Source organism: Solanum stenotomum, chromosome 6, assembly GCF_019186545.1.
Source record: "Solanum stenotomum isolate F172 chromosome 6, ASM1918654v1, whole genome shotgun sequence".
Lineage (NCBI taxonomy): Eukaryota > Viridiplantae > Streptophyta > Magnoliopsida > Solanales > Solanaceae > Solanum > Solanum stenotomum.
The window spans coordinates 54,328,478-54,353,404 of NC_064287.1; the positions used below are offsets into that span (position 1 = coordinate 54,328,478).

Below are 24,927 nucleotides of genomic sequence, written 5' to 3' on the forward strand. Positions count from 1 at the left end.
TAAAAGTTCTGTTTGTAGGGTTTAAGGAAGCTGCAGGACAAAGAAAGATGTGCGGCATAGCAGTGATTGTGTCTGGAATTAAGATAGTATTATCATCTTTAGACCCAAATTTTATCTCTCCAATACCTCTATTGGAACAGCAGGTAATAATATACTGCTCTCTTTACTGAACTTACCATTGATTCAAGAACAGCAAAACTGCAGTTATTAGGCCTTTTTTTACTTCTGATTTCATATTTATTACTCTTTTTGTATCTTTAGATGAACCCCTTTTGCTGCTACATCTGAATTAAGTAAAAAACAGCATAAGAACTGCCTGCAATTGAAAGGGAAATTAGAGGAGGCTAGCTTTGATTAAAAAAATTAAAAGAAAACAAATACATTTGCACCTTAATATGGAAAGATTTATGTGAAGTTTCTAAAGTAGAAGAACAACAATTTAAAGGACCCATCTCTTAGCTTTATTGTTTTCCTTTAGAATATCTGGATTGATCTGCCCATTTTTATACAAGTCTCAGATGAAGCAAAAACAGCATAAAAACCTCCTGCAACTGAAAAGGGTAACTTTAAAAGCTAACTTTGATAATAAGTTAAAAGAAAGAGCTATCTTTGCACCTTAATGAGGAAAGATTGATGTGAAGGTTCTAAAGTTGTTATCTTTTTTTCATTTTTATGAGTTATCTTTAGAGGTTGACAATGCGTTATATTGTCATCAGACTTTGTTTTCAGTGGATGACATAAAAGAGGTGTTAAGAAGAAGGGGTCCAGATAGTTTGGGATACAAGAAAGTTTTACTTCGTTCTGAGGTTTCATCTTTACCAGGTGGGGAGCAAGATGTTGTTGCCTTTGTGGAGGATGAAGCTCCAAGGGAGGGAAAGGATTCTCATATGGATGGTGGTGCTGCTAAAGAATTCATCAGAGAGTTGCAATTTATTGGTGCTACATTGCAGCTTAGAGGCATAAATCCTATCACTCAACCATTGGTGGACATATCAGGGAACATCCTTGTTTATAATGGTAATACATGGCGTTTGAGCCATTACCAACATGATAAACTGAAGTGTCTCTTGGATTTCTTGCTTCTCGACCTTCTCTTGTTTGATATATTTCGTTTTCAACTTAATTGATGTTTAACTTTGGAGAGTCAAACAATGTACACAATTCTGGTGTATTTGTTTCTCTTCACTTTCAAGTGATTGGCCAAATGCAGATTCCACAATTTTAGTTTTCTTGTTTGCGAAAACAATTCAGATTTTTTTCTTCTCAACCAAGTTGATTGCTTCAGCATTTTTTCTGTCTTATATATTCGTTATTTCTGTCATAGTTAATCAAATTTTTTTTGTAAGTAATCAAAATTATGAAATTTCTAGGTTTTCTATCGAAATTAATTATTACTGTCCTATTTTCACCCCATTTTCTAAGAGTCTTTTATTGACTGTTGTTTGTTTTCCTGTAATTATTGTTTAGGTGAAATATTTGGAGGCATCCAAATGAGTAGCGATAACAATGACACTGAAGTTCTTATGCAACATCTAGGACTTTGTTGTCCTCATGTTTCCTCTCCACATAATAAAGCTCATACTTCTGGAGACAGGCAAAGTACTGTTCCAGAACTTCTTTCCAGAATCAAGGGGCCTTGGGCTTTGATTTATTGGCAGGTAACTTTTGGTGGTAAGTTTCTATTGGCTTACTTCAGCAGGAAACGCTGTATCATTTTGAAACAAATGCTTCTCTAATGCTCCACTACTCTTTGCTATAGAGTAGTTCAAGAATATTATGGTTTGGTCGAGATGCATTTGGAAGGCGAAGTCTTCTTGTTCACTGGCCAACAAAGGAGGACCCTCGGTTTCTGCTGTCTTCTGTATCACCACATGCCTCTGTAAATGAAAGTTCTGGTAACAATTATTCAACATCTTACTCACTTACTGATTTCTTTTAACACAGTGAAGCTTTCTTGGAGAAGCTTCAACTTATTTTAAAGTAAAACATAAGCAAATCAGTTGCCATTATCTTTAATGGGAACAACTATATTAAATTATCAATAGTGATGATTGAGCATGTACAGTCAAGAACATATAACAATCCAACATATTATTTTGATCTAAGCATTTTGGTGATTTAGCCATCCTCTCTTTGTGAAGTTTTCTGCTTCATAAAATCATTATTGAAAATCATCTCTCAATCCAAGATTGTTCCTCTTGAGTTTTCAAGCTGTCTATTAGTTGGATAAAATATTTGATGTTGGAAGGAAGTTGATATTGCTTGTTTGTTCATTGTTCGATATTTTAATTAGAAACATCAAAGTTAAAATTATTTGACATTCTAACCTACCAACATGAAAGAGGAAAAAAGAAGCAAACTCTGGCAACAGTTGGTAGTATAGTCTGTCTATAGCTCCTCTATTCTTCCCCTGCAAATCAGTGCAATCTTTTAATGAATGGGACACTATGATCTTGCAGAATCTGCAAATGGAGCTGGAATAGCCAAAATAGACTTCTGGGAAGAACTTCCATGCGGTGTGTACAGTTTGTCTATTGGTGCTTTAGGAACAGATGACTATTTAATTGGTGAAGTTTTGAAGCATGACTGGACAGATCCAAAGCTTAAGGAGTTGATCACTTGGGAAAGAACTTCTGTCCAACCAAAATCAGAGGACTTGTGTGCTTCTCACCAAAAGGTTTATAGCAGGAAAGAGGACTCGCCTTTAACTCCTTCCATTCTGATGGAATCTAAGTTAGGTCAATATCACTTAGTTCTGCTGTTAATACCATTCATTACATGTTTGGTGGATTAGTAATTCATCATGCTGTCAGAGTCTAACTTGAGTGCAATCTTCTTCCAATTGTTACAGCTTCTACAGACTGCCTACTTACATCACTACCACACAGGGTAATGATTGCTTTACAAGAGTCGATAATGCGACGCACTGCATTTAATACAATCTACCAGGTCAGAAACTGATTTACTTTTGTTTTCTGTTTCCACCCAATGTTTAGAACTAACGTTTGACTATCCCCTGTGGATACATGTATTGATTTAAGAAGCCCTTCAATGGAACAGGAAAAGCATACACTGTTGTATTAGATTTCTGAATTGACATAATTCTTGGGTATTGTGTAGGCCACTTCAGTTGACTATACAAACAAATGCAATACTCCAGTTGCCGTACTCTTTTCTGGTGGATTAGACTCTATGATACTTGCAGCATTACTAGATAAATGCATGAATGCCGAATGTGAGTGTCTCTGATGTCCCTCTTGCTTGAGTTAAGAATAGAACATTCTTTCAAGTTCCTTTCCTGTTTGCTTTACCTATAGAAAATTTAATCTAGTCATGGTCTATTCTGGTGTTATACTTGTAGATGAAATTGATCTGCTAAATGTAAGCTTTGACGGCCCATTTGCTCCTGATAGAATATCTGCTAGGGCAGGCCTAAAGGAACTTCAAAAAATTGCCCCATCAAGAAGGTATACATTCCCTTTCTTGCTTTCACTTGTACCATTAGCAACTAGATTTCTTAGTGAGAAATCAGCAAGATGACACTCTTATGTCTGAAAATGCGCGTGATAATGCCGGAATGATGAATCAAGCAAACTATGAGCCCGAATTTAAATGAAATCATAGCTCTTGCAAAGAAAAATGGACATTGAAAAATTTTGGCAATTTAAAAAATGGTCCTACTCAATATACCTTCTTTAGATACAAAGATATTACGTTGCTCATTTGAAAGCAAATGCAACTTGGTTTTGAACCTCTACCTTTTTGTTTCTCTCCATTTTCTGCTCCTTCTTTTTGAGTTTTGTTCATCATAAAACTGAGTTGCAGATGGAAACTTGTAGAGATTGATGCTGATCTGCTGAAGCTGACCTCTGAAACGAAGCATGTCATGTCACTAATAAATCCTGCAAGGACCTACATGGTATTTTTCAAATCAATACCTACATGAATATGTCTCTGTTACTAGAGTCATTTTGAACCACGGTCAAATTGCCCAATTATTTCTTCCTTGCTTCAGGATCTGAATATTGGTATTGCTCTGTGGTTGGCTGCTAGCGGTGACGGTTGCTTGCAAGATGAAACAGGCAACGATGATACCTGTGGCAGTGTCAAGTACAAATCTGCGGCTCGGATTCTCCTAGTTGGTGCTGGTGCAGATGAACAATGTGCTGGATATGGTCGGCATAGGACAAAATATAGAAATGGAAGGTGAAGTCCTCCTGTGCGAACATCTTTTCTTTGCTTAATCCATTCCTGTTGACTCATTTTGTTATATCCATTACGTCCCAGTTATGTGTAGGTTTGCCATCCTCAAAAGTACTTGGGGCAACTAGCACTAGGGTGCATTCACCTCTTGTTTATATAATGTTGCTACGTACTCCTTCAAAGAAGTTGCTTTAGTAGTTCCAAAAGCTTAAAGTAGTAATTGCTTATGTTCTAATTTGTGCTCTTTTGGTGCTGTATCAGCTGGTTAGGTCTGAATGATGAAATGAAACTAGACATGCAGCGGATTTGGAAGAGAAACCTAGGGAGAGATGATAGGTGTATTGCCGACAATGGCAAGGAGGTACTTGAATTGCCTTAAACGGTGTGCTTTCTTATATTATAGTTACAGTCTAAACGTATTTTCTATTTTTCCCAGGCCAGGTTCCCTTTCTTGGATGAGGATGTCATCAGGATTTTGCTAGATATTCCGTTGTGGGAGATCGCTGACCTTAATCAACCAATTGGTATTGGTGACAAGAAAATCTTGCGAGAGGTTAATTTCACCTCTTAACTTAATCTTAGACTGGATTTCGAAGTTACACTAACCATGATGTCATGATCCTTTGTTTGTATCTGTGCACTCTGCAGAAGTATATTTCATCAGGGGGATTCGCTCTTCTCCCTTTCTACAATCTTTCACTTAAATCTTTTTCTCTAGCAGGTTGCACATTTACTTGGTTTGTCAGAAGCAGCTTCACTTCCGAAAAGAGCAATTCAGGTATATATTATATGCTCTTGATCTGTCGTTGAGGTCAATATTCTCTGATTCATATATGGTTCACAAAACGCCATCTTAATTGAGAAGCTTGGCTAGAACTGTAGTTACCAGCTGTTGCTTGTTAGAGTACCATTGCTCAAATTTTTAACATTGACAAGTTCACTCAACAACGTTTAAACTTTATCTTTCAGTTTGGTTCAAGAATTGCAAGAGAATCAAATCGGAAGAATTTTGGAAGCAACCGCGCAGCCAATCAAGCATCTGCTGGAAGTGTAACAATACACAGAAATAACTCATAATCCCCATATATATACCATAAAACACGCGCAGTCCTTTTGCTGGAGCCTTTATCAACTCCATTCATGAATCAGGATCACAAGTCAACTGGCTTTCAGCTCCAACATTTAGGTGGTTCCATAATACTATTAGAATGATGATTTATCCTGCGCATTATTTTGATGAACGATTTTTGTGAGTCCAGGATCTAGATACTATCGCCTGTCTTCATGTTCGATACAATGAATACTTGTAGTTGACTTCTTGGTTGAACTATGAGTTTTCTGGAAAAGAATGAATTATAAGTCAATGTTGCTTCTACTAGGTTGTGTTCTCTGTCTTTTAACTTGTCTATAGGCTCCCTTTATCTGCACCTGGTTGAAAAATCAAGCACACAACATTGTTTTTCACAAGATTGATGCATTTCCACACCTTTGTTTCTTGTTTTCTTAATATACCGGTAACCCATCCATCATGACTGACTCTGGATATTACAACGTGTCGTAATCCCACAAGCAGGGTCTGGGGAGGGTGGAGTGTGTTGACTTTAGGGACCTTGTGTGATGTAGAGAGATTGTTTCTGATACAACCTCGGCAACTGACTCAAGAAATGCAAGAAGAAGGGTGAGGTGTATGAAGACCTTAGTCCTACCTTGTGTGAGGTAGAGAGGTTGTTCCGGATAGATCTTTGGCAACTAACTGCAGATATTGAAAGAAAAAAAATAATACTTAATATAACAAAGGAAAAGAAAGGTAGGGTGTATGCAGACTTTACTCCTACCTTGTGTGAGATCGATAAGGTGTTTTCGACAGAAACTCGGTTATCGATTCTAGATATTAAAAGAAAAAATAGAGGAGGTAGACCTTACTCCTACCTTGTGTGAGATCGAGGAGGAGGTGTTTTCAATAGAAACTCGATTATCAAATTGGATATTAAAAGAAAAAATAGTGGAGGTAGACCTTACTCCTACCTTGTGTGAGATCAAGGAGGTGTTTTCGATAGAAACTAGATTATCAATTTGGTTATTAAAAGAAAAAATAGAGGAGGTAGATCTTACTCCTACCTTGTGTGAGATCGAGGAGGAGGTGTTTTCGATAGAAACTCAATTATCGATTCTGGGTATTAAAAAAAAAATAGAAATAAAAACGCTAGAAGGAGGGGTTGAACCTCCGACCTTGTGGTTAACAGCCACACGCTCTAACCAACTGAGCTATTCCAGCTTTGTGTTGTATTTAATAACCAATTTAACTATATGTAACAACATGTAAAAAAGTGAATATAANAGAAATGAAAACGCTAGAAGGAGGGGTTGAACCTCCGACCTTGTGGTTAACAGCCACACGCTCTAACCAACTGAGCTATTCCAGCTTTGTGCTGTATTTAATAACCAATTTAACTATATGTAACAACATGTAAAAAAGTGAATATAACTACTATATCCTAACAACAATAAAATGAATTTATATATAAGAAAAAATCGTTAAATTAAATTTAGTTTCATTCAAATTTCACCAAAGTAAAAAATCACGTTTGAATAATATTACTCATATCACCCAAACCCATCATTAATCACGTTTAAAACTCAAAATAATTAATGTCAAAGCTTCTTAGAATTAATGGAAAATTTAAGGACTACATTATAATCAACATAAAACTAATTGCCAAAATCTTAAGTTGTATACCAACAAATTTGATTTTTAAATTATTCTTCAAAATAGTCAACAAATATAATAATTGATTTCATTAATAAGCTTTTATTTCAAACAAATTACATTTATTATTGTCAAATTGCTCCTATGCATTTACACTACTAATTAATCATAACTAGTTATTTTTTTCCTTTTTTATATGTTTTAATTTGACCAGATTTTAATTTAGTAAAAATAAATAAATTAAGTCTTACGATTTTAAATTAAAGCTATGATTAATATATCAAAATTACATGAACTTTTTAATCTTAATATATTAAAATTTAAGTGATACTATCTTTTAATAGATCATAATTAAAATGATTACGTTTATTAAAATTGAAAAAGTTTTTTTCAAAAAATATTTTCCAAATACACCCTTATTTTTTTATTTTTTTCCCCTTTTTCATTTTTTTTTCTTTTCAAAATATTATATAATGTGTATTTTTCTTATTCGTATTTTTTTACCAATTTAGTCCAAGCGCTTGTGATTAAGCAAAAACTCGATACGGTGAGAAATTTATTTGAATAATTTATCTTACTTGATTTCTATAGATTTATTTGAAGAAATTCGTCTTTTTTGTGATTTGTTTAAGCATTTTCAGACGCATGAAATGACTATCAATTTAAGTATATATGGATGAAATTCTCAAAAGAGGTAAGTGACATATTTATTAAAAAAGTTATTTCAAATTCTTTAGTAAATTTATGAATTTCTTGATTCGTCTTAATTTGTTGGAAACTAATTTTGTCGATCCTTCTGAGATTAAAGCATACATAAAAAAAAAATCACATCTAAGAAATAATTTGAAAAAAATCAATATTTAATTTATAAACTACACAGAAAATTTGAGATGGTAGGGGGGAAAAGTACTCAAAATTGTGCCTAAATCATGATTAGGGTTTCAACAAATTGGGTAACATTCAATTAAAACATACATAATATAATTTTTATATTCCTCTGACCATTTATTTTCCTTTTTTAATTATAGATTATAGTCTAGTTATTATAAGACGAAGCGCATTGATAATTCTTAAATTTATCGATTACTTTTTTAATTACTTGAACTATATCTTGTCTCAATTGAGAGTCTGAACAAATAATTTTTACTCAAAATTTTGAAAAAGCTTCTGTGCATACAAAACTTTTGAGAAACAAAAAAAAAAAAAAAATTAAAAATTCATACAAGAAAACATCAAACGTTACTATATACGAGAAAAAAAAAAGAGGCAAAAAAGAAAAAAACTTGTGAATACCTATGAAGAAAAAGTGTTGAGTTTGCAAAAAATAAAAAATATATATGTGATGAATTTATAGTGGTGGATTGACGAAGAAAAAAATATTAAGGGGATAATTACCGAGAAGCTTTTTTCAATTCCAATTAAGATTTTATGTGTCAAAGTGAAAATTATAAATCATTAAATATATTCCTTATATATATATATATATATATATATATTTGGTATAAAACAAAATTGAAATAATATAAAGTAGACGTTTGGACATGAATTAGTTGATATTTGAAAAATAGTATGTATTTGAAGTTAAATTGAATAAGAGTATCTGAAGTTGTATTCAGATATAAAAACATAATTAAAATTTTGATATGAAAATAAAAAAAATAAAAATAGTATTTAGAGTTAAAACTGAAAAAAGGTGCTCTAAAGTCGTATTTGTGTCTATACATAATTTTAAAAAAGAAAATATAGTTGAAAGTTTGTGAGTAAATATTTGAAAAAAGATATAATAGTATTTGAAGTTAAATACTACCAATTTTTTTAAAAAAAAAAAATTACTCATGAAACTTCAACTATGTTTTTCTATGTCCTAACACAAGTACGACTTTAAAAAAACCTTTTCTCAATTTATGTCCGAATACAACTTATATTACTCTTTTTCAATTTAACTTCAAATACATACTTTTTCTAAATATCAACTAATTCATGTCCAAACGCCTACTTTATATTATTTCAATTTTTTTTTACAATATAAATATAAGAAGTATTTGACGATTTACAATTTTCACTTTTGGAGAAAATATTCGCAGTAATTACCTCTTAATATTTTTTTCTCTTCGTCAATCCGTTATTATAAATTCATCACATATTCTTCATTTTTTTCTTTGTTTTTTGATTTTTTTTTTGCTTCTGCAATTTTAACACATTTTCTACATAGGTATTCACAAGTTTTTTTTTTCTCCTTTTCCTCTTTATTTATTTATTTATTCTCTTGTATGTAATTTTTGATGTTTTTTTGTATAATTTTTCAATGATTTTTTTTTTAATTTCTCAAAAATTCGTATGTTTTTATTTCTTGATTTCTTTGAATGGTTGATATATATTGATTATCTTTTAGGTTTTATAATTATGAATTATTAATTTTGTAGTGTTTTTGCATTTATTTTGTCAATTCTTGAATTTGTAACGTTTTTTTATTTTTAGATTTGATGCTTTTAAAATTTTTAATCTAGTTAGGCCTTGTGTTCATTTTGAAGTTTCTCCAATTGTTTTATAGGATGTGATTTTATTGTTATTGATTTTTACCAATTTGATAGGGCTATGGAGTTTTGTTAAGGTCCATTATAATTGTGGTCTTGTATTTTTGTAGCCCTGTTTACAATATATTTGTTGAAATTGTAAAATTAACGATATTTGAAATTGAAGTAGAATTTCTTTTTGACTTTTAACATAAATTTTACTTGAAAAATATTGATTGAAGTCGAATTTCTTTTTGACGTTTAACATAAATTTTACTTGAAAAATATAGAAGCTTAACTAGGAACATATTATTTCACTTGAAATACAATTCAATTTTCTTTTAAAACAATTCTCTATTTCAATAATGGATCAAATTGTAAATAAGTATTATTTTTAAAATAATATTTTCATTTAGTTTCGTTTTTACTCCATTCTATCGCACATTATACATAGAGAGGACATAAGACCAAATTAATTAGCAGTGGTCATTAGATCATCGTGATTAAAACACTCACATGATAGAGACGTTTCAGAATCTAAATTTAATGAGTTAACTTTTAATATTAAGCTCGTTATGCTCTTACAATTTTAAATTTCAGAAATTGAATTCTAATAAATTTCGACCTTAAAATATATGTTTCGTGATAAAAATATTAAATTCAATTAATTCATTGTATGAAAATTGCATATGCCTTTGTCACATAATATACGATAGATATTTTGAGCCTCGTGATTAAAAAAATAAAAAATAAAAAAAGAGAAAAGATGATTTAGTTGAATGATATAACTCCAATATAAGAAATCAATATGGTTTTGAGTAAAGAACTATGGAGAGTTCGAATTATTGTCTCCACTTTCATAAAATTGTAAAAATATGCCAAAAATAGAGAAACAATTAATCAAAATTTATATAAATTCATTTATGATTCTTGAAAAATATACTATATCCTATTTGTCCCATTTTTCTCAAGGCATTACTAAATGATTGATCCACAAGAAAATGCTTTGCCAAGAAAATTGTCTCATAATATGTAGCACATGGTGTGGGGTCATCTTATTTTTAGAAAAAATGTACTCCTACTAGTTATCCTTTCTCAATCATTTTTTTCCCCTTTTCTTTAGTCATATAATATTTGAAACTTATTGATTCGATCAATGGAGATTCACGCCATGTAAAATTCTTTTAAGAAGGAAATACTTGTCAAGTTTTCTTCATTCCAAAAGCTTGAATCGAAAATTTGAGTAGTTTTTCTTGTTCATCACACAAGTTTGTGAGTAGTTTTTCTTTTTCTTCTTTAATACATTAACAACCTTCTAAATTTGTTAGTAAATTTTCATGTACATATTTTAACTGAACACCAGAATACATAATAAATTATTCATATCACACACTTTTTCGACTTAATATTTTCAAAGACCCATTAGGTAAAATATGTTACCTCCTTTAAATATACACTCACAACTAAAATGAGTTTGAAGTTATAAGACTAATTGAGGCTAATACATATAATTAAGGAATAATTTCAAGAAACTGTCAATGCATTATGCTTTTTTCTTCTAATTGTCATGCTAAAGTAGGTAACTTTTTATTGACCAAATAGATACAAGACATATGTTGATTTGATTGAGTCCAAAATAATGATTAAAGATAATTAAGAGAAGACAAGTTTTAGTGGTGGTGAGTGCATGGTATATAGTGGGTGTGATTGGTCCACTTCAATACTTGTTTTCCACCAACACATTTTACACATATAGATGCTTCCACACTTCCTTCTTGCCTCCTTAAAAAAAAGAAAAAACTTGATTTCTATTTTGGCTATCAATAAATTTTTATTTCAACTTTTTAGCTTAATTTGATTGAATCATTTTTAGCTAAATAGTTTAGTAGTAATAGTTTTCTAGATGTTGAATAGAGAAATAGTCACACAAAATGTGGATCTTAGGGGAGGGGGGGGAGGGGGGGGGGGGGTTAGTGTCAAATAGGGGATTGGTTTATGTTCCAAACATGGAAAAATCTCACTCCTAATGATAGGTTTTGTAACTGCGGGCGGATATGGAGGGATGACTGAGATTATTTCCATTCTTAATCAGAGATATCAAATTTGAATCTTGAAAATAGAAAAATTATCGTTAAATTTTTTTTACACTAAAAGTCAAAAATCTCATGCACATTCTCAATCTGACTAAACTTTGGTGGATAAAATTACTTCGCACTAATACTAATATGAGATAATAAATTACAATATAATAATCAAGATGTAAATAAATTGATCTGAACATCACTGTTATAAACGATAATGAAGTATTGCCACTTGTATGACTAGGTATAGAGTAAGGACGATAGGTCACAATCAGCAGAAATGGTAAGCCAACACCAAAGCAACAACAAAGCATGTTAATGTTCTATAATTGGCTTAATGTTAAGTTACAAGTGGCTACACAATCGTGGCGAGGTGGTTGATATTCTTCTATCCTTAATCTGATGTTTCGAATTTGAATTTCTAGAAATGAAAAAAATTGTTGGGGGTGTCACGCCTAATGTAACTTGTGAATTCAAATTATTTGTCATGATAACGTACCGAATCAAATTTAATCAATCTCTAATATAGATATTGAACACCGATTACGAGACATAAAAAAGTTACACGTGGCACCAAGTATGTGTCTGAGAATCTTTTAGGCACAAAGTTTTTGTCCAAATTACTTACGTTTCCTGCCATATCTTTCCTAAGATTTGATGTCCCTTTATGTCCTTTTCCTCTATTAATTATACTCTCTAGTTATTAATATTTCGTAATTTTGATTAAATGAAAAAAAAAAAACTTTTGAAACTTCATAATTATGAATATATTAATTATTAAAAAAATTAAAGTTTTTTAGTTTAAATAGTTTTTATATTTATGTGGTTAAATAAGAGTTCACGAATATAAATTTAAAATTTAAAAATAAAAATTTATTAAGACATTTTTTTCCTGAACAACAAATAAACCAATAATATCATTTTCTCTAAGATCCTCAAGTCAAGTAAAACATATTAAAATCAAGTATGAAAAAAAATAGCAAAAAAAATGATGTATTCTCTTTGTTTCAATTTGCTTGTCTTATTTTCTTTTAGTTTGTTTAAGAAAGATCATTTTCCCCTTTTTAACAACTTTTTAAATCACATATTTAAGACTCCAAAATTAAATCATACTTTGTATATAATTTAAGACCATAAGATTCAATTTTTTTTTTTACTTTCTAAAAATTCGTGTCAAGTTAAAATCAGACAAAGAAACAAAAATGAAGGGAGTAGAAAATAGTAGAGAAAAAAAAAGCGCTTACTATGATAAACGAAATTAAAAAAAATAACATGTAATTATAAAATCGAAAACTACAATAAAAACTAAACAATTTTCAATCACCTACTATTAACGTTCTACCCTAATTATCAAATTTTATATCATTTTATTTAGGATCATATCCTTTGTAAGTTATACGTATTTTACACATAATTCGCACTCGTCAAATGCGATTTACCCTTTATGTACTTACTTACCCTTATGTCCCTTCTGCATTGCCGGTAAATGCCACGTGGAATTCTACTTTTGCAGCTTATGTTTTGTCCTTTATTTTCATTACAAAAAAATTATCTTGTAAATTTTGATAAATAAAATGTTTTCATGTCTTTTTATAATAATGTTTATTTTAGTGACAAATACCTTAATTGTTATATACATATTTTTTTGTCCTAATTTATGTGACACAGTTGAAATTTTAAGAGTTGATGAATTTTTATTGAAACATTTTTTATGTATTTTAAATTATCTAAGTTGTTAAATTATTGTGTTTTATAGTAGTTTGTATGTAATTTTTTATATTCTCATGAAATATAAATTTTTTACATCCGAGTTCACGATCAAAGTTTGAAAATATGAATCTTCATTAACATTTTGGTTTTACTATTAGAATATTGAGTTCGGGATCAACACGGGCCAATCACCACCAGTATTGTGATAGGTTTGATAAATCGAATTATCTATTGTAAAATGTTTAATATAATGGGAAAAAAGGGGGGTGGGGAGGGGAATCATTTCTTGCATTAATTTTTTAAAATTATTTTTCAATCCTTCAATTAGTGAATTCTATATTAAGTAAGATGTTAAAAAAGAAGATAGATAAGTAAATTTAAGATTATTAGAATATACAAAAACTTTAAAAGATACCTATATAAATCTCCCCTAACTTGACAAATTTAAACAAAATCATACTTTATCACTTTATTTCTCTTTATTGGCACAAATATTATTATTATTAGTTTGCTACATAGTACTGAAAAAAAGTTTATTCTCAATATTATATGTATTATGTTAGCATCACATAACATAATCCAATACCTACTATTCTCTAACTCAAAATATATACTATTTTTATGAATAAAGTATTCATTAAGATTTGAAAATGTTTGACTAAATTTGATTCCTAATCATTTTTAATGAACAAAAGTTTAGTTCAAATCACTTACGTGTCCTTGCATATCATCCTAATGATGATCTTGGACCCCACTCTACTTTTTCACTACAATTCAAATGTTTGATACGTTGAGAGGTTGAAATTTTTATTAAACGATCAGAATAGAGTATTTCGATAAGTTTAGAGGGCATTTTATGCCATTTTTTATTGATTTGAGGTACTTTATTCAATATTCGTTATTTTTGTTGGAGTTCTAATTCATTAGGATGTAAGGATCATTTAAGGAGGAAATACTCCTTAATAGATCTTTCAATATTCAAGTCTCAAATTTGAGACGTTAATTAAGAATAGAAATCTCATTCGTCTCATCGCAAACGTCATTATTAACCCTTTCCTTAATTAGTTTGTTAACACTATAATTTGGCTAAATTTGATTCCTAATAATTTTTTAATGAATAAAGTTTTGTTCAAATCACTTATAACGTGTCCTAGCATATTATCTCGGACCTCACTCCATTGACTCTACTTAATTAGATAAGATGGTGTGGAGATCGTGTACCAGAGTAGAAAGTTACAGATAGTAAAGTATTTCCTTACTTGTTAGAGTTTATTATTGAACTAGTTATATTCTTGTAGTTTTAGTTTTCGATATATATCATCATATGTTTACTAGGTTTCACATATTGCACTCACTTTTTAGTCGTTATGTCTCTATCACTGTTATCTTCTTTTGTATATTGAAAATTGTTGTACTTGAGCTCAGGTCTTTCGAAAACAATCCTTAAAACTCCATAAAATAGTGATAAGGTCTACATATACTTTATTCTCTCCAAACCCCACTTATGAATTTCACGGGATATATTGTCGTCTAAAATTCCAAAATTCAAATAAATAAATTAATTAATAAAGTATAAAAAACTATATATCGACACGTTAAAGATTGCCACGTTTAAAAAATTCAAAAATGCCTTGTGTGGGCCCCACCTACAATAATAGTAATATATACACAACTTGGGGACCACGTGCTCCATTACCCAATTACTCGCCGATTCTTCTTTTGCCTCGCCGGCCAATTACTCGTTGACTTCATCTAATGGTACTATTGACCATATTCAACACCCTTTTGCCACCTAACTTGTACGACCATACATATAGTCACCAAAACAAACCAATTCATAAGTTAATGTTCGATACTCATATTAAAGCTTCTTTTATTTAGAATGAGTCTCGTGTAAGAACTTTATAAGAATAGAGAAATTCTAGCGATTTCATCATAATTTCACAATTTTATTGGTGATCCTTATCGTAACTTGTCAATATTCACTTTATTTGTTTTCGCTTGATATTTGATGTCTATTTCCGAATTAATTAATTAATTCAGCTTCATATCATACATGTAACTCTCATTAGAAAAATATACCCTCTGATATATTTTCTTATTTTAAGAGCTCCAAACTCAAAATTTCTAATTAAAAACATAATAATTTTTTTTTCCTCACCATATATAGTCCTTAATTGTGTCAATACTCTTTCTTTATAATTGTTGCATGTTTTCTCTTATGCAATAAACTAGTTGATTTGTGATAATTTTTCACAATACAAAATCTAAATTGAAATTAAACGTGATTTATGTGAAATATTCTGCATCAAATTGTTGATTATGTTATTATTAATGTATATAAAGTTCAACCACATTCTTATTGTTTTGGGTCTATTTATTTTAAAGAATACTAATTTGGACTAATTTATCATAACTTATTATATCCCAAATTTGACCAAAGAAACACTAAAATCCAAAGTTATAAAAGCTTATCACCCACGTGTCCTTTGTAAGCCTTAATTACAATAAAAATACTCATTATTTTAATTTAATTAAATAATTAATTTAAACTAATCCAAAAGCACAGCTCCCCACTTTTCCCTTTCTTCTTTATTGACAGCTAAGTGTGATTAATTATTAATCATCATAAAGATTCAATTAATAATTATTAAGTTTTTTTTTTAAAAAAAATAATAATATTAATGACGATGTCTCAGCTTTACGAGGCTGATGGTACCATCCACGTGGCAAATCGCTGTCTCCTAAACAAACTTGACACGTGTCATGTTTTCTAGATTTGTTCTTTTGTTGACACGTGTCTTAGAAAAATTTAGAATTATTTTCTCTCTTCTTCTGTTGTACTCCTCACCATAGCTCTCATGTTCCCTACTTGTTTGCAAAGGTCCCCCTCCTACTTGTGATGTGTCACATTTACTCCTTGAAAGTGAGATGTTAATGGTACGAATTTAGCGGAACTCAATAATTTTGATTTTGATTTTATATTTATTTTAGAAAAGATTGATTTAATTTATATAAACAATTGATGAATGACGACAGATAGTAGGGTGTGAAAATTGTGTATTAGGGTAAATGTTAGTAAATAAAGTCTTGTTGTTTTATTATTTGACGAGTTTAGACTTAATGATGTCTATTGTAGTATTAGTCTAATTCTTGTATAATGTTTTATCTATTGCACTATTTTGATGTTGTTATTATTTCCTTATAAGTTGCTATATTTTCTTCATTATCATTTTTTATTCGTTTTACATTGATTTGTTGTACTCGACTTAAGAAATCTCCAAAATAACTATTTATAAGGATCACACATTTTTTAAAATCAATATATGACATGTTAGCTTTTAGAGAAATCATAAAAGTTAGTTCTTTCATTATCAAGTTTTTAACATTATAAATTTGTTAGCATAGGTTAATTAAGTCACAAATTCACTCGTTAATGTTATTTATATATATGATAAATAATTAATTAGGAATGAGTGTTCAATATTTCTGAAAGGTTGATTTTGGTTATTTCAAATACAATACAATAAATCTTGATTCAATTAAGTAATTCATGTCCACTCTTTACCCACAAATTGGTATAGTACCACATAAGGGTGGAGCCATATAAGGTCGAAAAGTTCATTCAAATATTTTTCAGTGAAAAATTACATTATTTGTACATATTTTTTAATGTATATATATATGAAAAACTATAAGAAGGGGTTTTCTCAAAAAAGCAAAATATTTCCAATGTTAGTGAATAAACAATGTGTTCCTCTCTATACAAACATGATGGACTCAAATAGTAAAGATTTTTAAGTGTGAATGACCATATACTAAATTTCCTACATTTAACCTCTCAAAAAAACATACTCCATTATAGTTAGAAGATACTACCAAAAAGGGAGCTATTCACATAGTCCCACGTGTCTTTCTTCTTCTGACACTTGTCCTTTCCCAGTACTTTCTTTGTCCCCCCACCCCACCCCCCAATTCACAAGGGTATTTTGGTCATTTAACCACCCCCACCCCTCCTAGTTTTTTTTTTTCTTTAGTCTTTCTTTCCTGCCTGCTTCTATCTTTCTGGGTCTTGTTTGATTTGTTTGTATATTTCATTATTCTTTTACTCTACCGGTCTACCCTCTCATTGCCATATTTTCTTGATTTTCCGGCGACCCTTTTGCCGGAACACAACATTTTCTTGCAAAGATTACATTTTTATTACTTTTTGGTGGATTTTTAACCATTTTCTTGGTTTTCCTGCCACCCTTTTGTTTTCTCCGGGAACAACTCTGGCGATATTTACTTTTTTTTTTCCCAGTTGGGATTTCTTAAAGTGCAAAATTTGGGTGTAAAGACTTAATCTTTGAGTTTGTTTGAGCTAATATGCAGTTAAAGATTAAATTTTTCCATCTGGGTGTGGCTAAATCAGATCATGGAAGTGTTAAACATGCACGTACATGTCAGAATAGGTAAGTTTTTTAACTTTGGTTTGGTGTTCTTGATAGTATATTTGGTGGGTGTATGGTTTGCTATGGGAGATAATACAGATGAGAAAAGGAAAAGTAGAATTGAGATGGAAAATCTTTCTATGGAAACAAATAGATTTTCAAGGGATTTGTTGCAGAGATTCATGGGTGGTGGTGGTGGTGGTGGTAGTAGTAGTAGTTCAGGAAAATCTAGAGTTGAGGTTGTTGTTGCTGGAGGGAAGGAGGTGAAGGAGGAAGAAGATGAAGGGGAAGTAGAGTTGAATCTTGGTTTATCATTGGGAGGTAGATTTGGTGTTGATAAATCTTCTAATAGTAATAAGTTGATAAGGTCTTCTTCTGTAGCTTCTTGCTTGCCTATAGTGAGAGATGATGATACTCTTGCACCACCACCAGTGTCTTATCCTACTTTGGTGAGAACTTCTTCTTTGCCTGTGGAGACTGAGGAAGAATGGAGGAAGAGAAAGGAGTTGCAAACTTTGAGAAGAATGGAAGCTAAGAGGAGGAGATCAGAGAAACAGAGAAATTTGAGGGGTGATAAAGAAGGTGGAGGAGGAAGTACTGTTGTTGGTGGGGGAGGGAGTATGGAAGATGAAAAGAGGGAAATTGAGATGAATTTAAGAGGTAGATTAGATAAAGAACAGTTCTTGGCATCTGCGAAAAGATTTGGTTTATCGGTATCGCCAACGTTGGCTGCCGTTGCAAGGCAAGGTAGTTTAACAGGAGGTGGAATAGATTTGACAATGGGGAAAGGTAAAGGAAGTTATTCAGGAGGTAAAATGCAAGGACATGGGAAATTGGGGTCACAAGGTTCTGTTGAATCCCAAGGTGGTGGTAGTTCTTCAAGTATGTCTGAATTGGAAAGTAAACTTCCACAAGGTACAATTTTTTTTCTTGGCCAATATTAACATTCATTATGTATGTGCTCTTTTTTAAATTCAATTCTTGAGAGTTGATACTAGTTGAATTAGAAAATTACAGTACTGTAGTTATATCAGTACTTTGGGATTGAAAATTTTCCTTCTAGGGTAAGGAGTGGTTATCACATGTTGCAGTGAGGGGTGCTCAAAGACATGTTATTATTCAGCATTGGTCATAAATGATTACTGTTGAGTCATCTGTTGCCAGAAATATGGCATCTGTTTTTTAATTTGTTTCTGTGAGTTGTTGAATGTATCTCCTAAATTTAGTCAAAACTTGCTGCTGAGGTCCCCTCACCTAAATGTTTACAAGTTTCTATGGGGTATTTGTCCATGTCTTCTGTCTTATTGCCGTTCACCACATTCTTGATTCTTTTTAAACCCCAGCCTTGCTGTGCCTTAGGGTGTGGCCTAGTGGTTAATGAAGCGGGGAAAAATCATGGGAGACCATTATTCAAGAGCTAGCCGGTATTTGTCAGAAGTGCGTGCAAGCTTAACTCGGTCACCACCATAAAAAAAGAATTTTTGAAAGAACCCTCCTTCACCCTCAGGGAATCCAAAGTAGTTTCCATTTCCTCTTGGCAACTCAAACCTGATCCTAATGGTTGTAAGTGAAGGGGTTGTATAACTAATTAGACAACCTTCTCTTGTCACCACATTCGTGACTTAAAATTGTTGTATTCTACTTTTAGCACCTCGAGAATGTTATGCTATATTGACTATTTGGAGGTACTTGACTGATTGTCAGTGTCAAGTGTTGTAGTTGTGCTGTTGGTTTGATTAAGTTATCTAGGTGACTTCGGGAATTTTCTTTTATTGCCACATCAGGAAGTCACGACAATTGCAGGAAGAAATGCAGGAGCTAAAAAGAGATGGGAAAATGCCTCTGATAAAAATTTGCAGGTGCAATCGTTTGAGAAAAATAGTTATCTGATGTATAATACCTCCTTAATTTTTAAATGCTTGATTTGATGTGAACTTAGTGCGTTAAAAATACTCATAAATACTATAATGCATCCCTGGGAGCATCTGGTAGTGCTGATTTGGCTATGTGATTTTCTTTTTGGAAGTATTATATGAAGACTAAAGTCTGATATTCTTTTCACAGAAACTAGAGATTCATATCTTTTCCACAAAATAATTAACCAGAGTTCACTACTTCCAATTAAACAGCAAGGATAATGAAGCTGGACCGTTATTAGCTGTAGACTTGGAAACCAAACTAGATCATTTATTTGCAGGCTACTTTGCACAATTAAATCAAAAGCATTTGTTCTTTTTTTTTTTGGATCATAAAATAAAAGAGACCTTGGGATAAATACCACTATGTCTATGTCCAAATTGCGCAAAGTCTTCACCTTCGATGCCGCACTTGTGTTGGATTCTCCAAAAACATGCTACTTTTGGAGAATCTGACACACACCCATTGACATTTTTTGAATAGCCTGAGCAACGTTGGTTTATCTGATGCCAACTTCCCGTGAGCTTTCTACATTCTCAACAGCTTATAGCTACCTAATTGAAAGTGTTCTAGTCTCAATTGATTTAGTGGTAGAATTAATCAAACTAACAGATCTTTCTAGATGGTATATTTTCCTTCTCCTCACTCAAGGAGTTAGTCATGTGTGATTAAAGCCTGATGAATTTTAGACGTCATGNAGTTGCGCAAAGTCTTCACCTTCGATGCTGCACTTGTGTTGGATTCTCCAAAAACACGCTACTTTTGGAGAATCTGACACACCCATTGACATTTTTTGAATAGCCTGAGCAACGTTGGTTTATATGATGCCAACTTCCCGTGAGCTTTCTACATTCTCAACAACTTATATCTACCTAATTGAAAGTGTTCTAGTCTCAATTGATTTAGTGGTAGAATTAATCAAACTAACAGATCTTTCTAGATGGTATATTTTCCTTCTCCTCACCCAAGGAGTTAGTCATGTGTGATTAAAGCCTGATGAATTTTAGACGTCATGGTTTCAAATGCTTGCTCTATCCGTGCTACTTTTGGTAAGCAACAATCTTTTCAGTAAAGTCTTCTTTGTGAATTACCTATTGGGCAGTCAAGATCGTCTCTGTCTCTCGTCTTTACCTTTTTGGTTGTGGTCCTTGTGATAGAATGGATTAGGGTTGAGGGAGATTTGTCTGCTGCTATTGATGCAGCTCCTTTGGCTCGCTGTATCACAATTTCTTGAATACCCCATAGATGTAAATTTGACAAGCTAGTTGATGCATATGTGATATGGACCTTTGTTGTTAAATAGGAGTTTATGTTGGATGCCCCTTTTGCTTATTGCTCTTTACTCCCTAATGTCCACGCACATCTCTGCCACTATCTCCATGTTTGAAAACTAATATCCATATTCCTCATGAGTTGTTTTCGTTCACTTTTTGGATAGTTCCGCTGCCTCTGGTCGTGTGCAAGATGTAAAACACTAACCTTCTAGGCTTGTACTTCTTTGATAAAAATTGTTTACTAGAATTGGATAATCCTATATAGAGGTGTTAGTGATTCTTGATAGATACAGTATCTTATATCCTATTCCTTAATGGACTAGATTTGAATCCTCTTTCATGCATCCTGAAATTGGCAACATGGAGGATATTAAAAATTAGATTGTCTGTAAAGAATATTAGATCATCTGATCTGGTTGAAGAAGTTCCTTTTTAAATTAGATTGTCCGTAATCATCTCGTGGTGGTTAATAATTTTGAGCACCGTAATCGTCCGATAGTATGTAATAATTTTTCAGGTTGTGTTATGGTTTTACCATCACTTTTGTAGTTGGTCATAACATGTTTTTGGAGTGTACTGTGTAATGGGAAGAATGAAAAGATGCACAATGTATATGATATCTGCTTTTTATCATTCTTCTGTTTATCATTTCCACCATAATTTTAGAACCATGATGAACCCCGGCTGCAGGGTCTGGCGAGCTAAGCCCGGCCAGTATCCACTCATTACAAGGAGGGGGGAGTCAAGATATTGGTTTGTCTGGGTCAAAAATGAGAGAGACCGGAAGCAGAATGTCAGGAGGTGATATGGACAGTCCATCTAAGAAGCTCGAGGCAGCAAAAAGTCGGGCAAAGGAAACTGGAACAAACACATTAGAAAATATGCCATGCGTTTTCACGAAAGGAGATGGTCCTAATGGTAAAAGAGTAGACGGAATATTATACAGGTACAGCAAAGGGGAGGAGGTAAGAATTATGTGCGTCTGTCATGGAAGTTTTCACTCACCAGCCGAGTTTGTCAAGCACGCTGGAGGTACCGACGTTGATCACCCTCTCAAGCATATTGTCATAAACCCCAATGCTTCTCCCTTGCTGTGATTGATACCACAGGGTTTTCGGTGGAAGAGGATATCACAGAGCACACCGTGCAAAGCAGTAACTTATTCCATTCCCATTTTTGTTTCTTTGATTCCTCTCTTTAAGAGAGAGATATATGTATCGACTTGTGCACATCTTGGAGGGATACTGGACTAAAGAAGAGTTCTATGTACGTTTACGGATTCTTTTTCGGAAATTCAGAGGAATGAATTAATCTTGAAGGATATCATTGCCCTCCTTACTTTGGACCCTTTTGATCCTTAATATGTTACTACAACAACAACATACCTAGTGTAATCCCACAAGTCGCAAACCTTACCTCTACCTTTGCGGGGTAAGAGAGGCTGTTTCCAATAATCCTTTATATGTCAGCTTGCTAAAGACTGTACATATCTTGCATTTAGTCAAATCTTTATCCATCATGATTTCTGTGTATTGGAAGTGTCTGATGTGCTATGCACTCAAGACAGTCATTTAATTTTAGAGGTTTTATGTTCTGGGGACCATATTGTATGATTGCATCATTGTGTTGTTGGGGGAGACAAAGAAGTGTTTGTTGGTTGCAATTATAGGTGGTACATGAATTGAATGTGTCCATGATATAGATTAGGAACAAGTGGTTGATTTCTGACTTTGTTTTTTTTTTCATAGAGATTTTTAAGAAGTGATCTCGGGTTTAACTTAATTTCAAAAGTTAGCTTACGAGGTGTGGGTAGTTCTATCTAGTATTCCACATGCCATCAATGTGGAACAACTTGACACCTACCTGCCCAGGCCTGAGGTGAGGATTGTTCAAACTATATAAGGTAATCCAATCCCATGCATGTGCCACCAATGTGGGACAACTCGACACCTCCATGCATGCCCATGCTTGAGGCAAGGGTTGTTTTAAAAGACTCTGTAAGGTGATCTAGTGTTCCACGTGCCATCTATGTGGGACAACTCGACGTCTCCATGCATGCCCATGTTTGAGGTGAGAGTTATTCAAGACTATATAAGGTGATCCAGTGCCACCGGTGTAGGACAACTCAACACCTACCCTCATGCCTATGCCTGAGGCGAGGGTTGTTCAAAAGACTATGTAAGGTGTTTTAGTGCCATCGATGTGGGACAACTCAACACCTGCCTGCCTAGGCCTGAGGTGAGGGTTGTTCAAAAGACTTAAGGTGATCCAATATCCTACGTGCCATCAATGTGGGATAACTTAACATATCCCTGCACGCCTATGCCCGTCAACATAGATAACACAACATAGGTGTCCAAACTTTGATAAATCAATAATTAGGTTGTGTTGAGTCTAATACCATCTTAGGAAATTGACATTATTGCATTTACTTCAATGTCAAAAGTTAGTTCGCAAGGTGAGCATTTTCAAAGAATATATAAAGAGCCTATGCGGAATCCAAATATTCCACAATATAATGTATATCTTTTAAAGTATGTAAAGTAAGGACCCTTTGTTTTTTCCTCCATGCAGTAATAAAATTTTGAATTTGTTTAAAGTTAAAACCAATAACAGGAAAATACAAAAACTTCAAATTTGTCTTTGTACTATTTAACGTTACATTTGCCATATGTTTTACTTTTGGTCCATTCATGCCATTATCAAATCGACATCAATCGAGTTTCAATGTAAAATGAATGGATGATATGACACGTGTCCAAATTCTTCGAGAAAAATGTGCATGCAAGTTTACCTTTCAGGTTGGAGCTTCATCGAGTGTCGAAGGAAAAAAAAGAGATCGTTTTTTGGTGGTAAGAATAATGTTAGGTCAAATTATTAACCACATGAGAAGCTGCTCAATTTTGAAAAATACAAGAAAATTTGACGATTTGTCTCTAAAAGAAATCATAAAATTAACTTATAATAGATAAGATGCCCTAATCATTCATTAATAGCTAATTAATTAAAGGAAAAGAAATCATTTTCGTTACCCTTGGAATTACAAAATTCTATTGTAGATTTGAGATTACTTCAATAAACAAATTATAACGTTATTGCCTAGTAAAATTTCAATATCTACGATACATCCATAGTAGAATCTAGAGTTATAGAGGAATTTATCGAAGCCGTGGGATGTAAAAATAATGATTAGTATGGATGCATAAATGCGGTGGTGGATTTATGACATCTTTTTTATCACGATCAGTATCAACTATTATCGTACCATCATTATTATTATTAGCTTTGTAATTATTACTAGTTAAGTATGTCTTATTAATCAAACTTTTTCTTATGAAAATTAAGATGACAAAATCAATCAAGTTCCAATTTTCCACTACACCATACAACAAAACAATGAATATTATGAAAATCAGTTTGATAGGGCATTCTAGAAATGGTCAAATAAGTATCATATTCTAAATTTAGAAAATTTTCAGTTTATTTTTTTTTATAGCCTGCAACCCAATGCAATGCCCATCCCTTAATTTCACAACCCAAAGTCTAATAAATAAATAAATAAATAAAAAGAATGAAGAGGAATATACTATGACATGTGACATGTTTCCTAATTATGAAATTCAAAATTTTCATATAGTAAATTAGAAAAAAAAGGACAATCAATCAATTATCCCTTTGCTTGGAAGCCAAAAGAAGAAAAGAAAGGACAACAATAAAATTTATGGAGAAAGATGAAAAAGAAAATGAAAAATTGGGCATATTGACAAAATAAAAAATTTGTGGGGGCGTCCAAAAATGTATGAAATAAAATTTAATTAGACTAATGAGATATCGAAAATTAGCAAAGTAAAAAAAAGTATAAAGAAAAAGTTACATATATACATTCAAGAAAACAACTTAACTTTTAGGAGTAGTTTTATTGTGGTTAGATTAGAAGATAATATAATGTTTAATTAATCAAATTACGAAAAATAATCACCATATAATCAACGTAATATTTGATTAATGATATTAATTTATATCTATATTAAATCTTGTTTTATATATTATTTTGTATAAAATAAAAATATATGTATTAGTAATCTCTTC

The 24,927-nt window shown here is 32.1% G+C and overlaps 2 protein-coding genes and 2 non-coding genes across 5 annotated transcripts; 2 read left to right on the forward strand and 2 right to left on the reverse strand.

The window, feature by feature from the left end:
• Positions 1–8: 8 nt before the first annotated feature.
• Positions 9–5,563, forward strand: LOC125867453 (uncharacterized). Of its 2 annotated transcripts, none has more exons than XM_049547961.1 (14): positions 9–143; positions 717–1,017; positions 1,468–1,658; positions 1,760–1,895; positions 2,460–2,738; positions 2,852–2,949; positions 3,121–3,235; positions 3,362–3,467; positions 3,826–3,919; positions 4,016–4,206; positions 4,465–4,564; positions 4,640–4,756; positions 4,925–4,981; positions 5,173–5,563. In XM_049547961.1, the coding sequence occupies exons 1-14, from the start codon at positions 48–50 to the stop codon at positions 5,278–5,280; spliced, it is 1,989 nt and encodes a 662-aa protein (XP_049403918.1). In that variant the 5' UTR covers positions 9–47; the 3' UTR covers positions 5,281–5,563. The 2 variants fall into 2 exon arrangements, with proteins under 2 accessions (XP_049403918.1, XP_049403919.1); XM_049547962.1 differs by having other exon boundaries at positions 15–143; positions 823–1,017; positions 5,173–5,562.
• Positions 5,564–6,404: 841 nt separating this feature from the next.
• TRNAN-GUU (transfer RNA asparagine (anticodon GUU)) lies at positions 6,405–6,478 on the reverse strand. The gene has a single exon. It is a non-coding gene; the product is annotated as a tRNA-Asn (tRNA).
• A 74-nt stretch (positions 6,479–6,552) lies between these two features.
• Positions 6,553–6,626, reverse strand: TRNAN-GUU (transfer RNA asparagine (anticodon GUU)). Its single transcript has one exon. It is a non-coding gene; the product is annotated as a tRNA-Asn (tRNA).
• A 10,711-nt stretch (positions 6,627–17,337) lies between these two features.
• Positions 17,338–22,441, forward strand: LOC125867729 (ninja-family protein AFP3-like). Its single transcript, XM_049548298.1, has 2 exons — positions 17,338–18,562; positions 21,529–22,441. The coding sequence occupies exons 1-2, from the start codon at positions 17,632–17,634 to the stop codon at positions 21,933–21,935; spliced, it is 1,338 nt and encodes a 445-aa protein (XP_049404255.1). The 5' UTR covers positions 17,338–17,631; the 3' UTR covers positions 21,936–22,441.
• Positions 22,442–24,927: the final 2,486 nt, after the last annotated feature.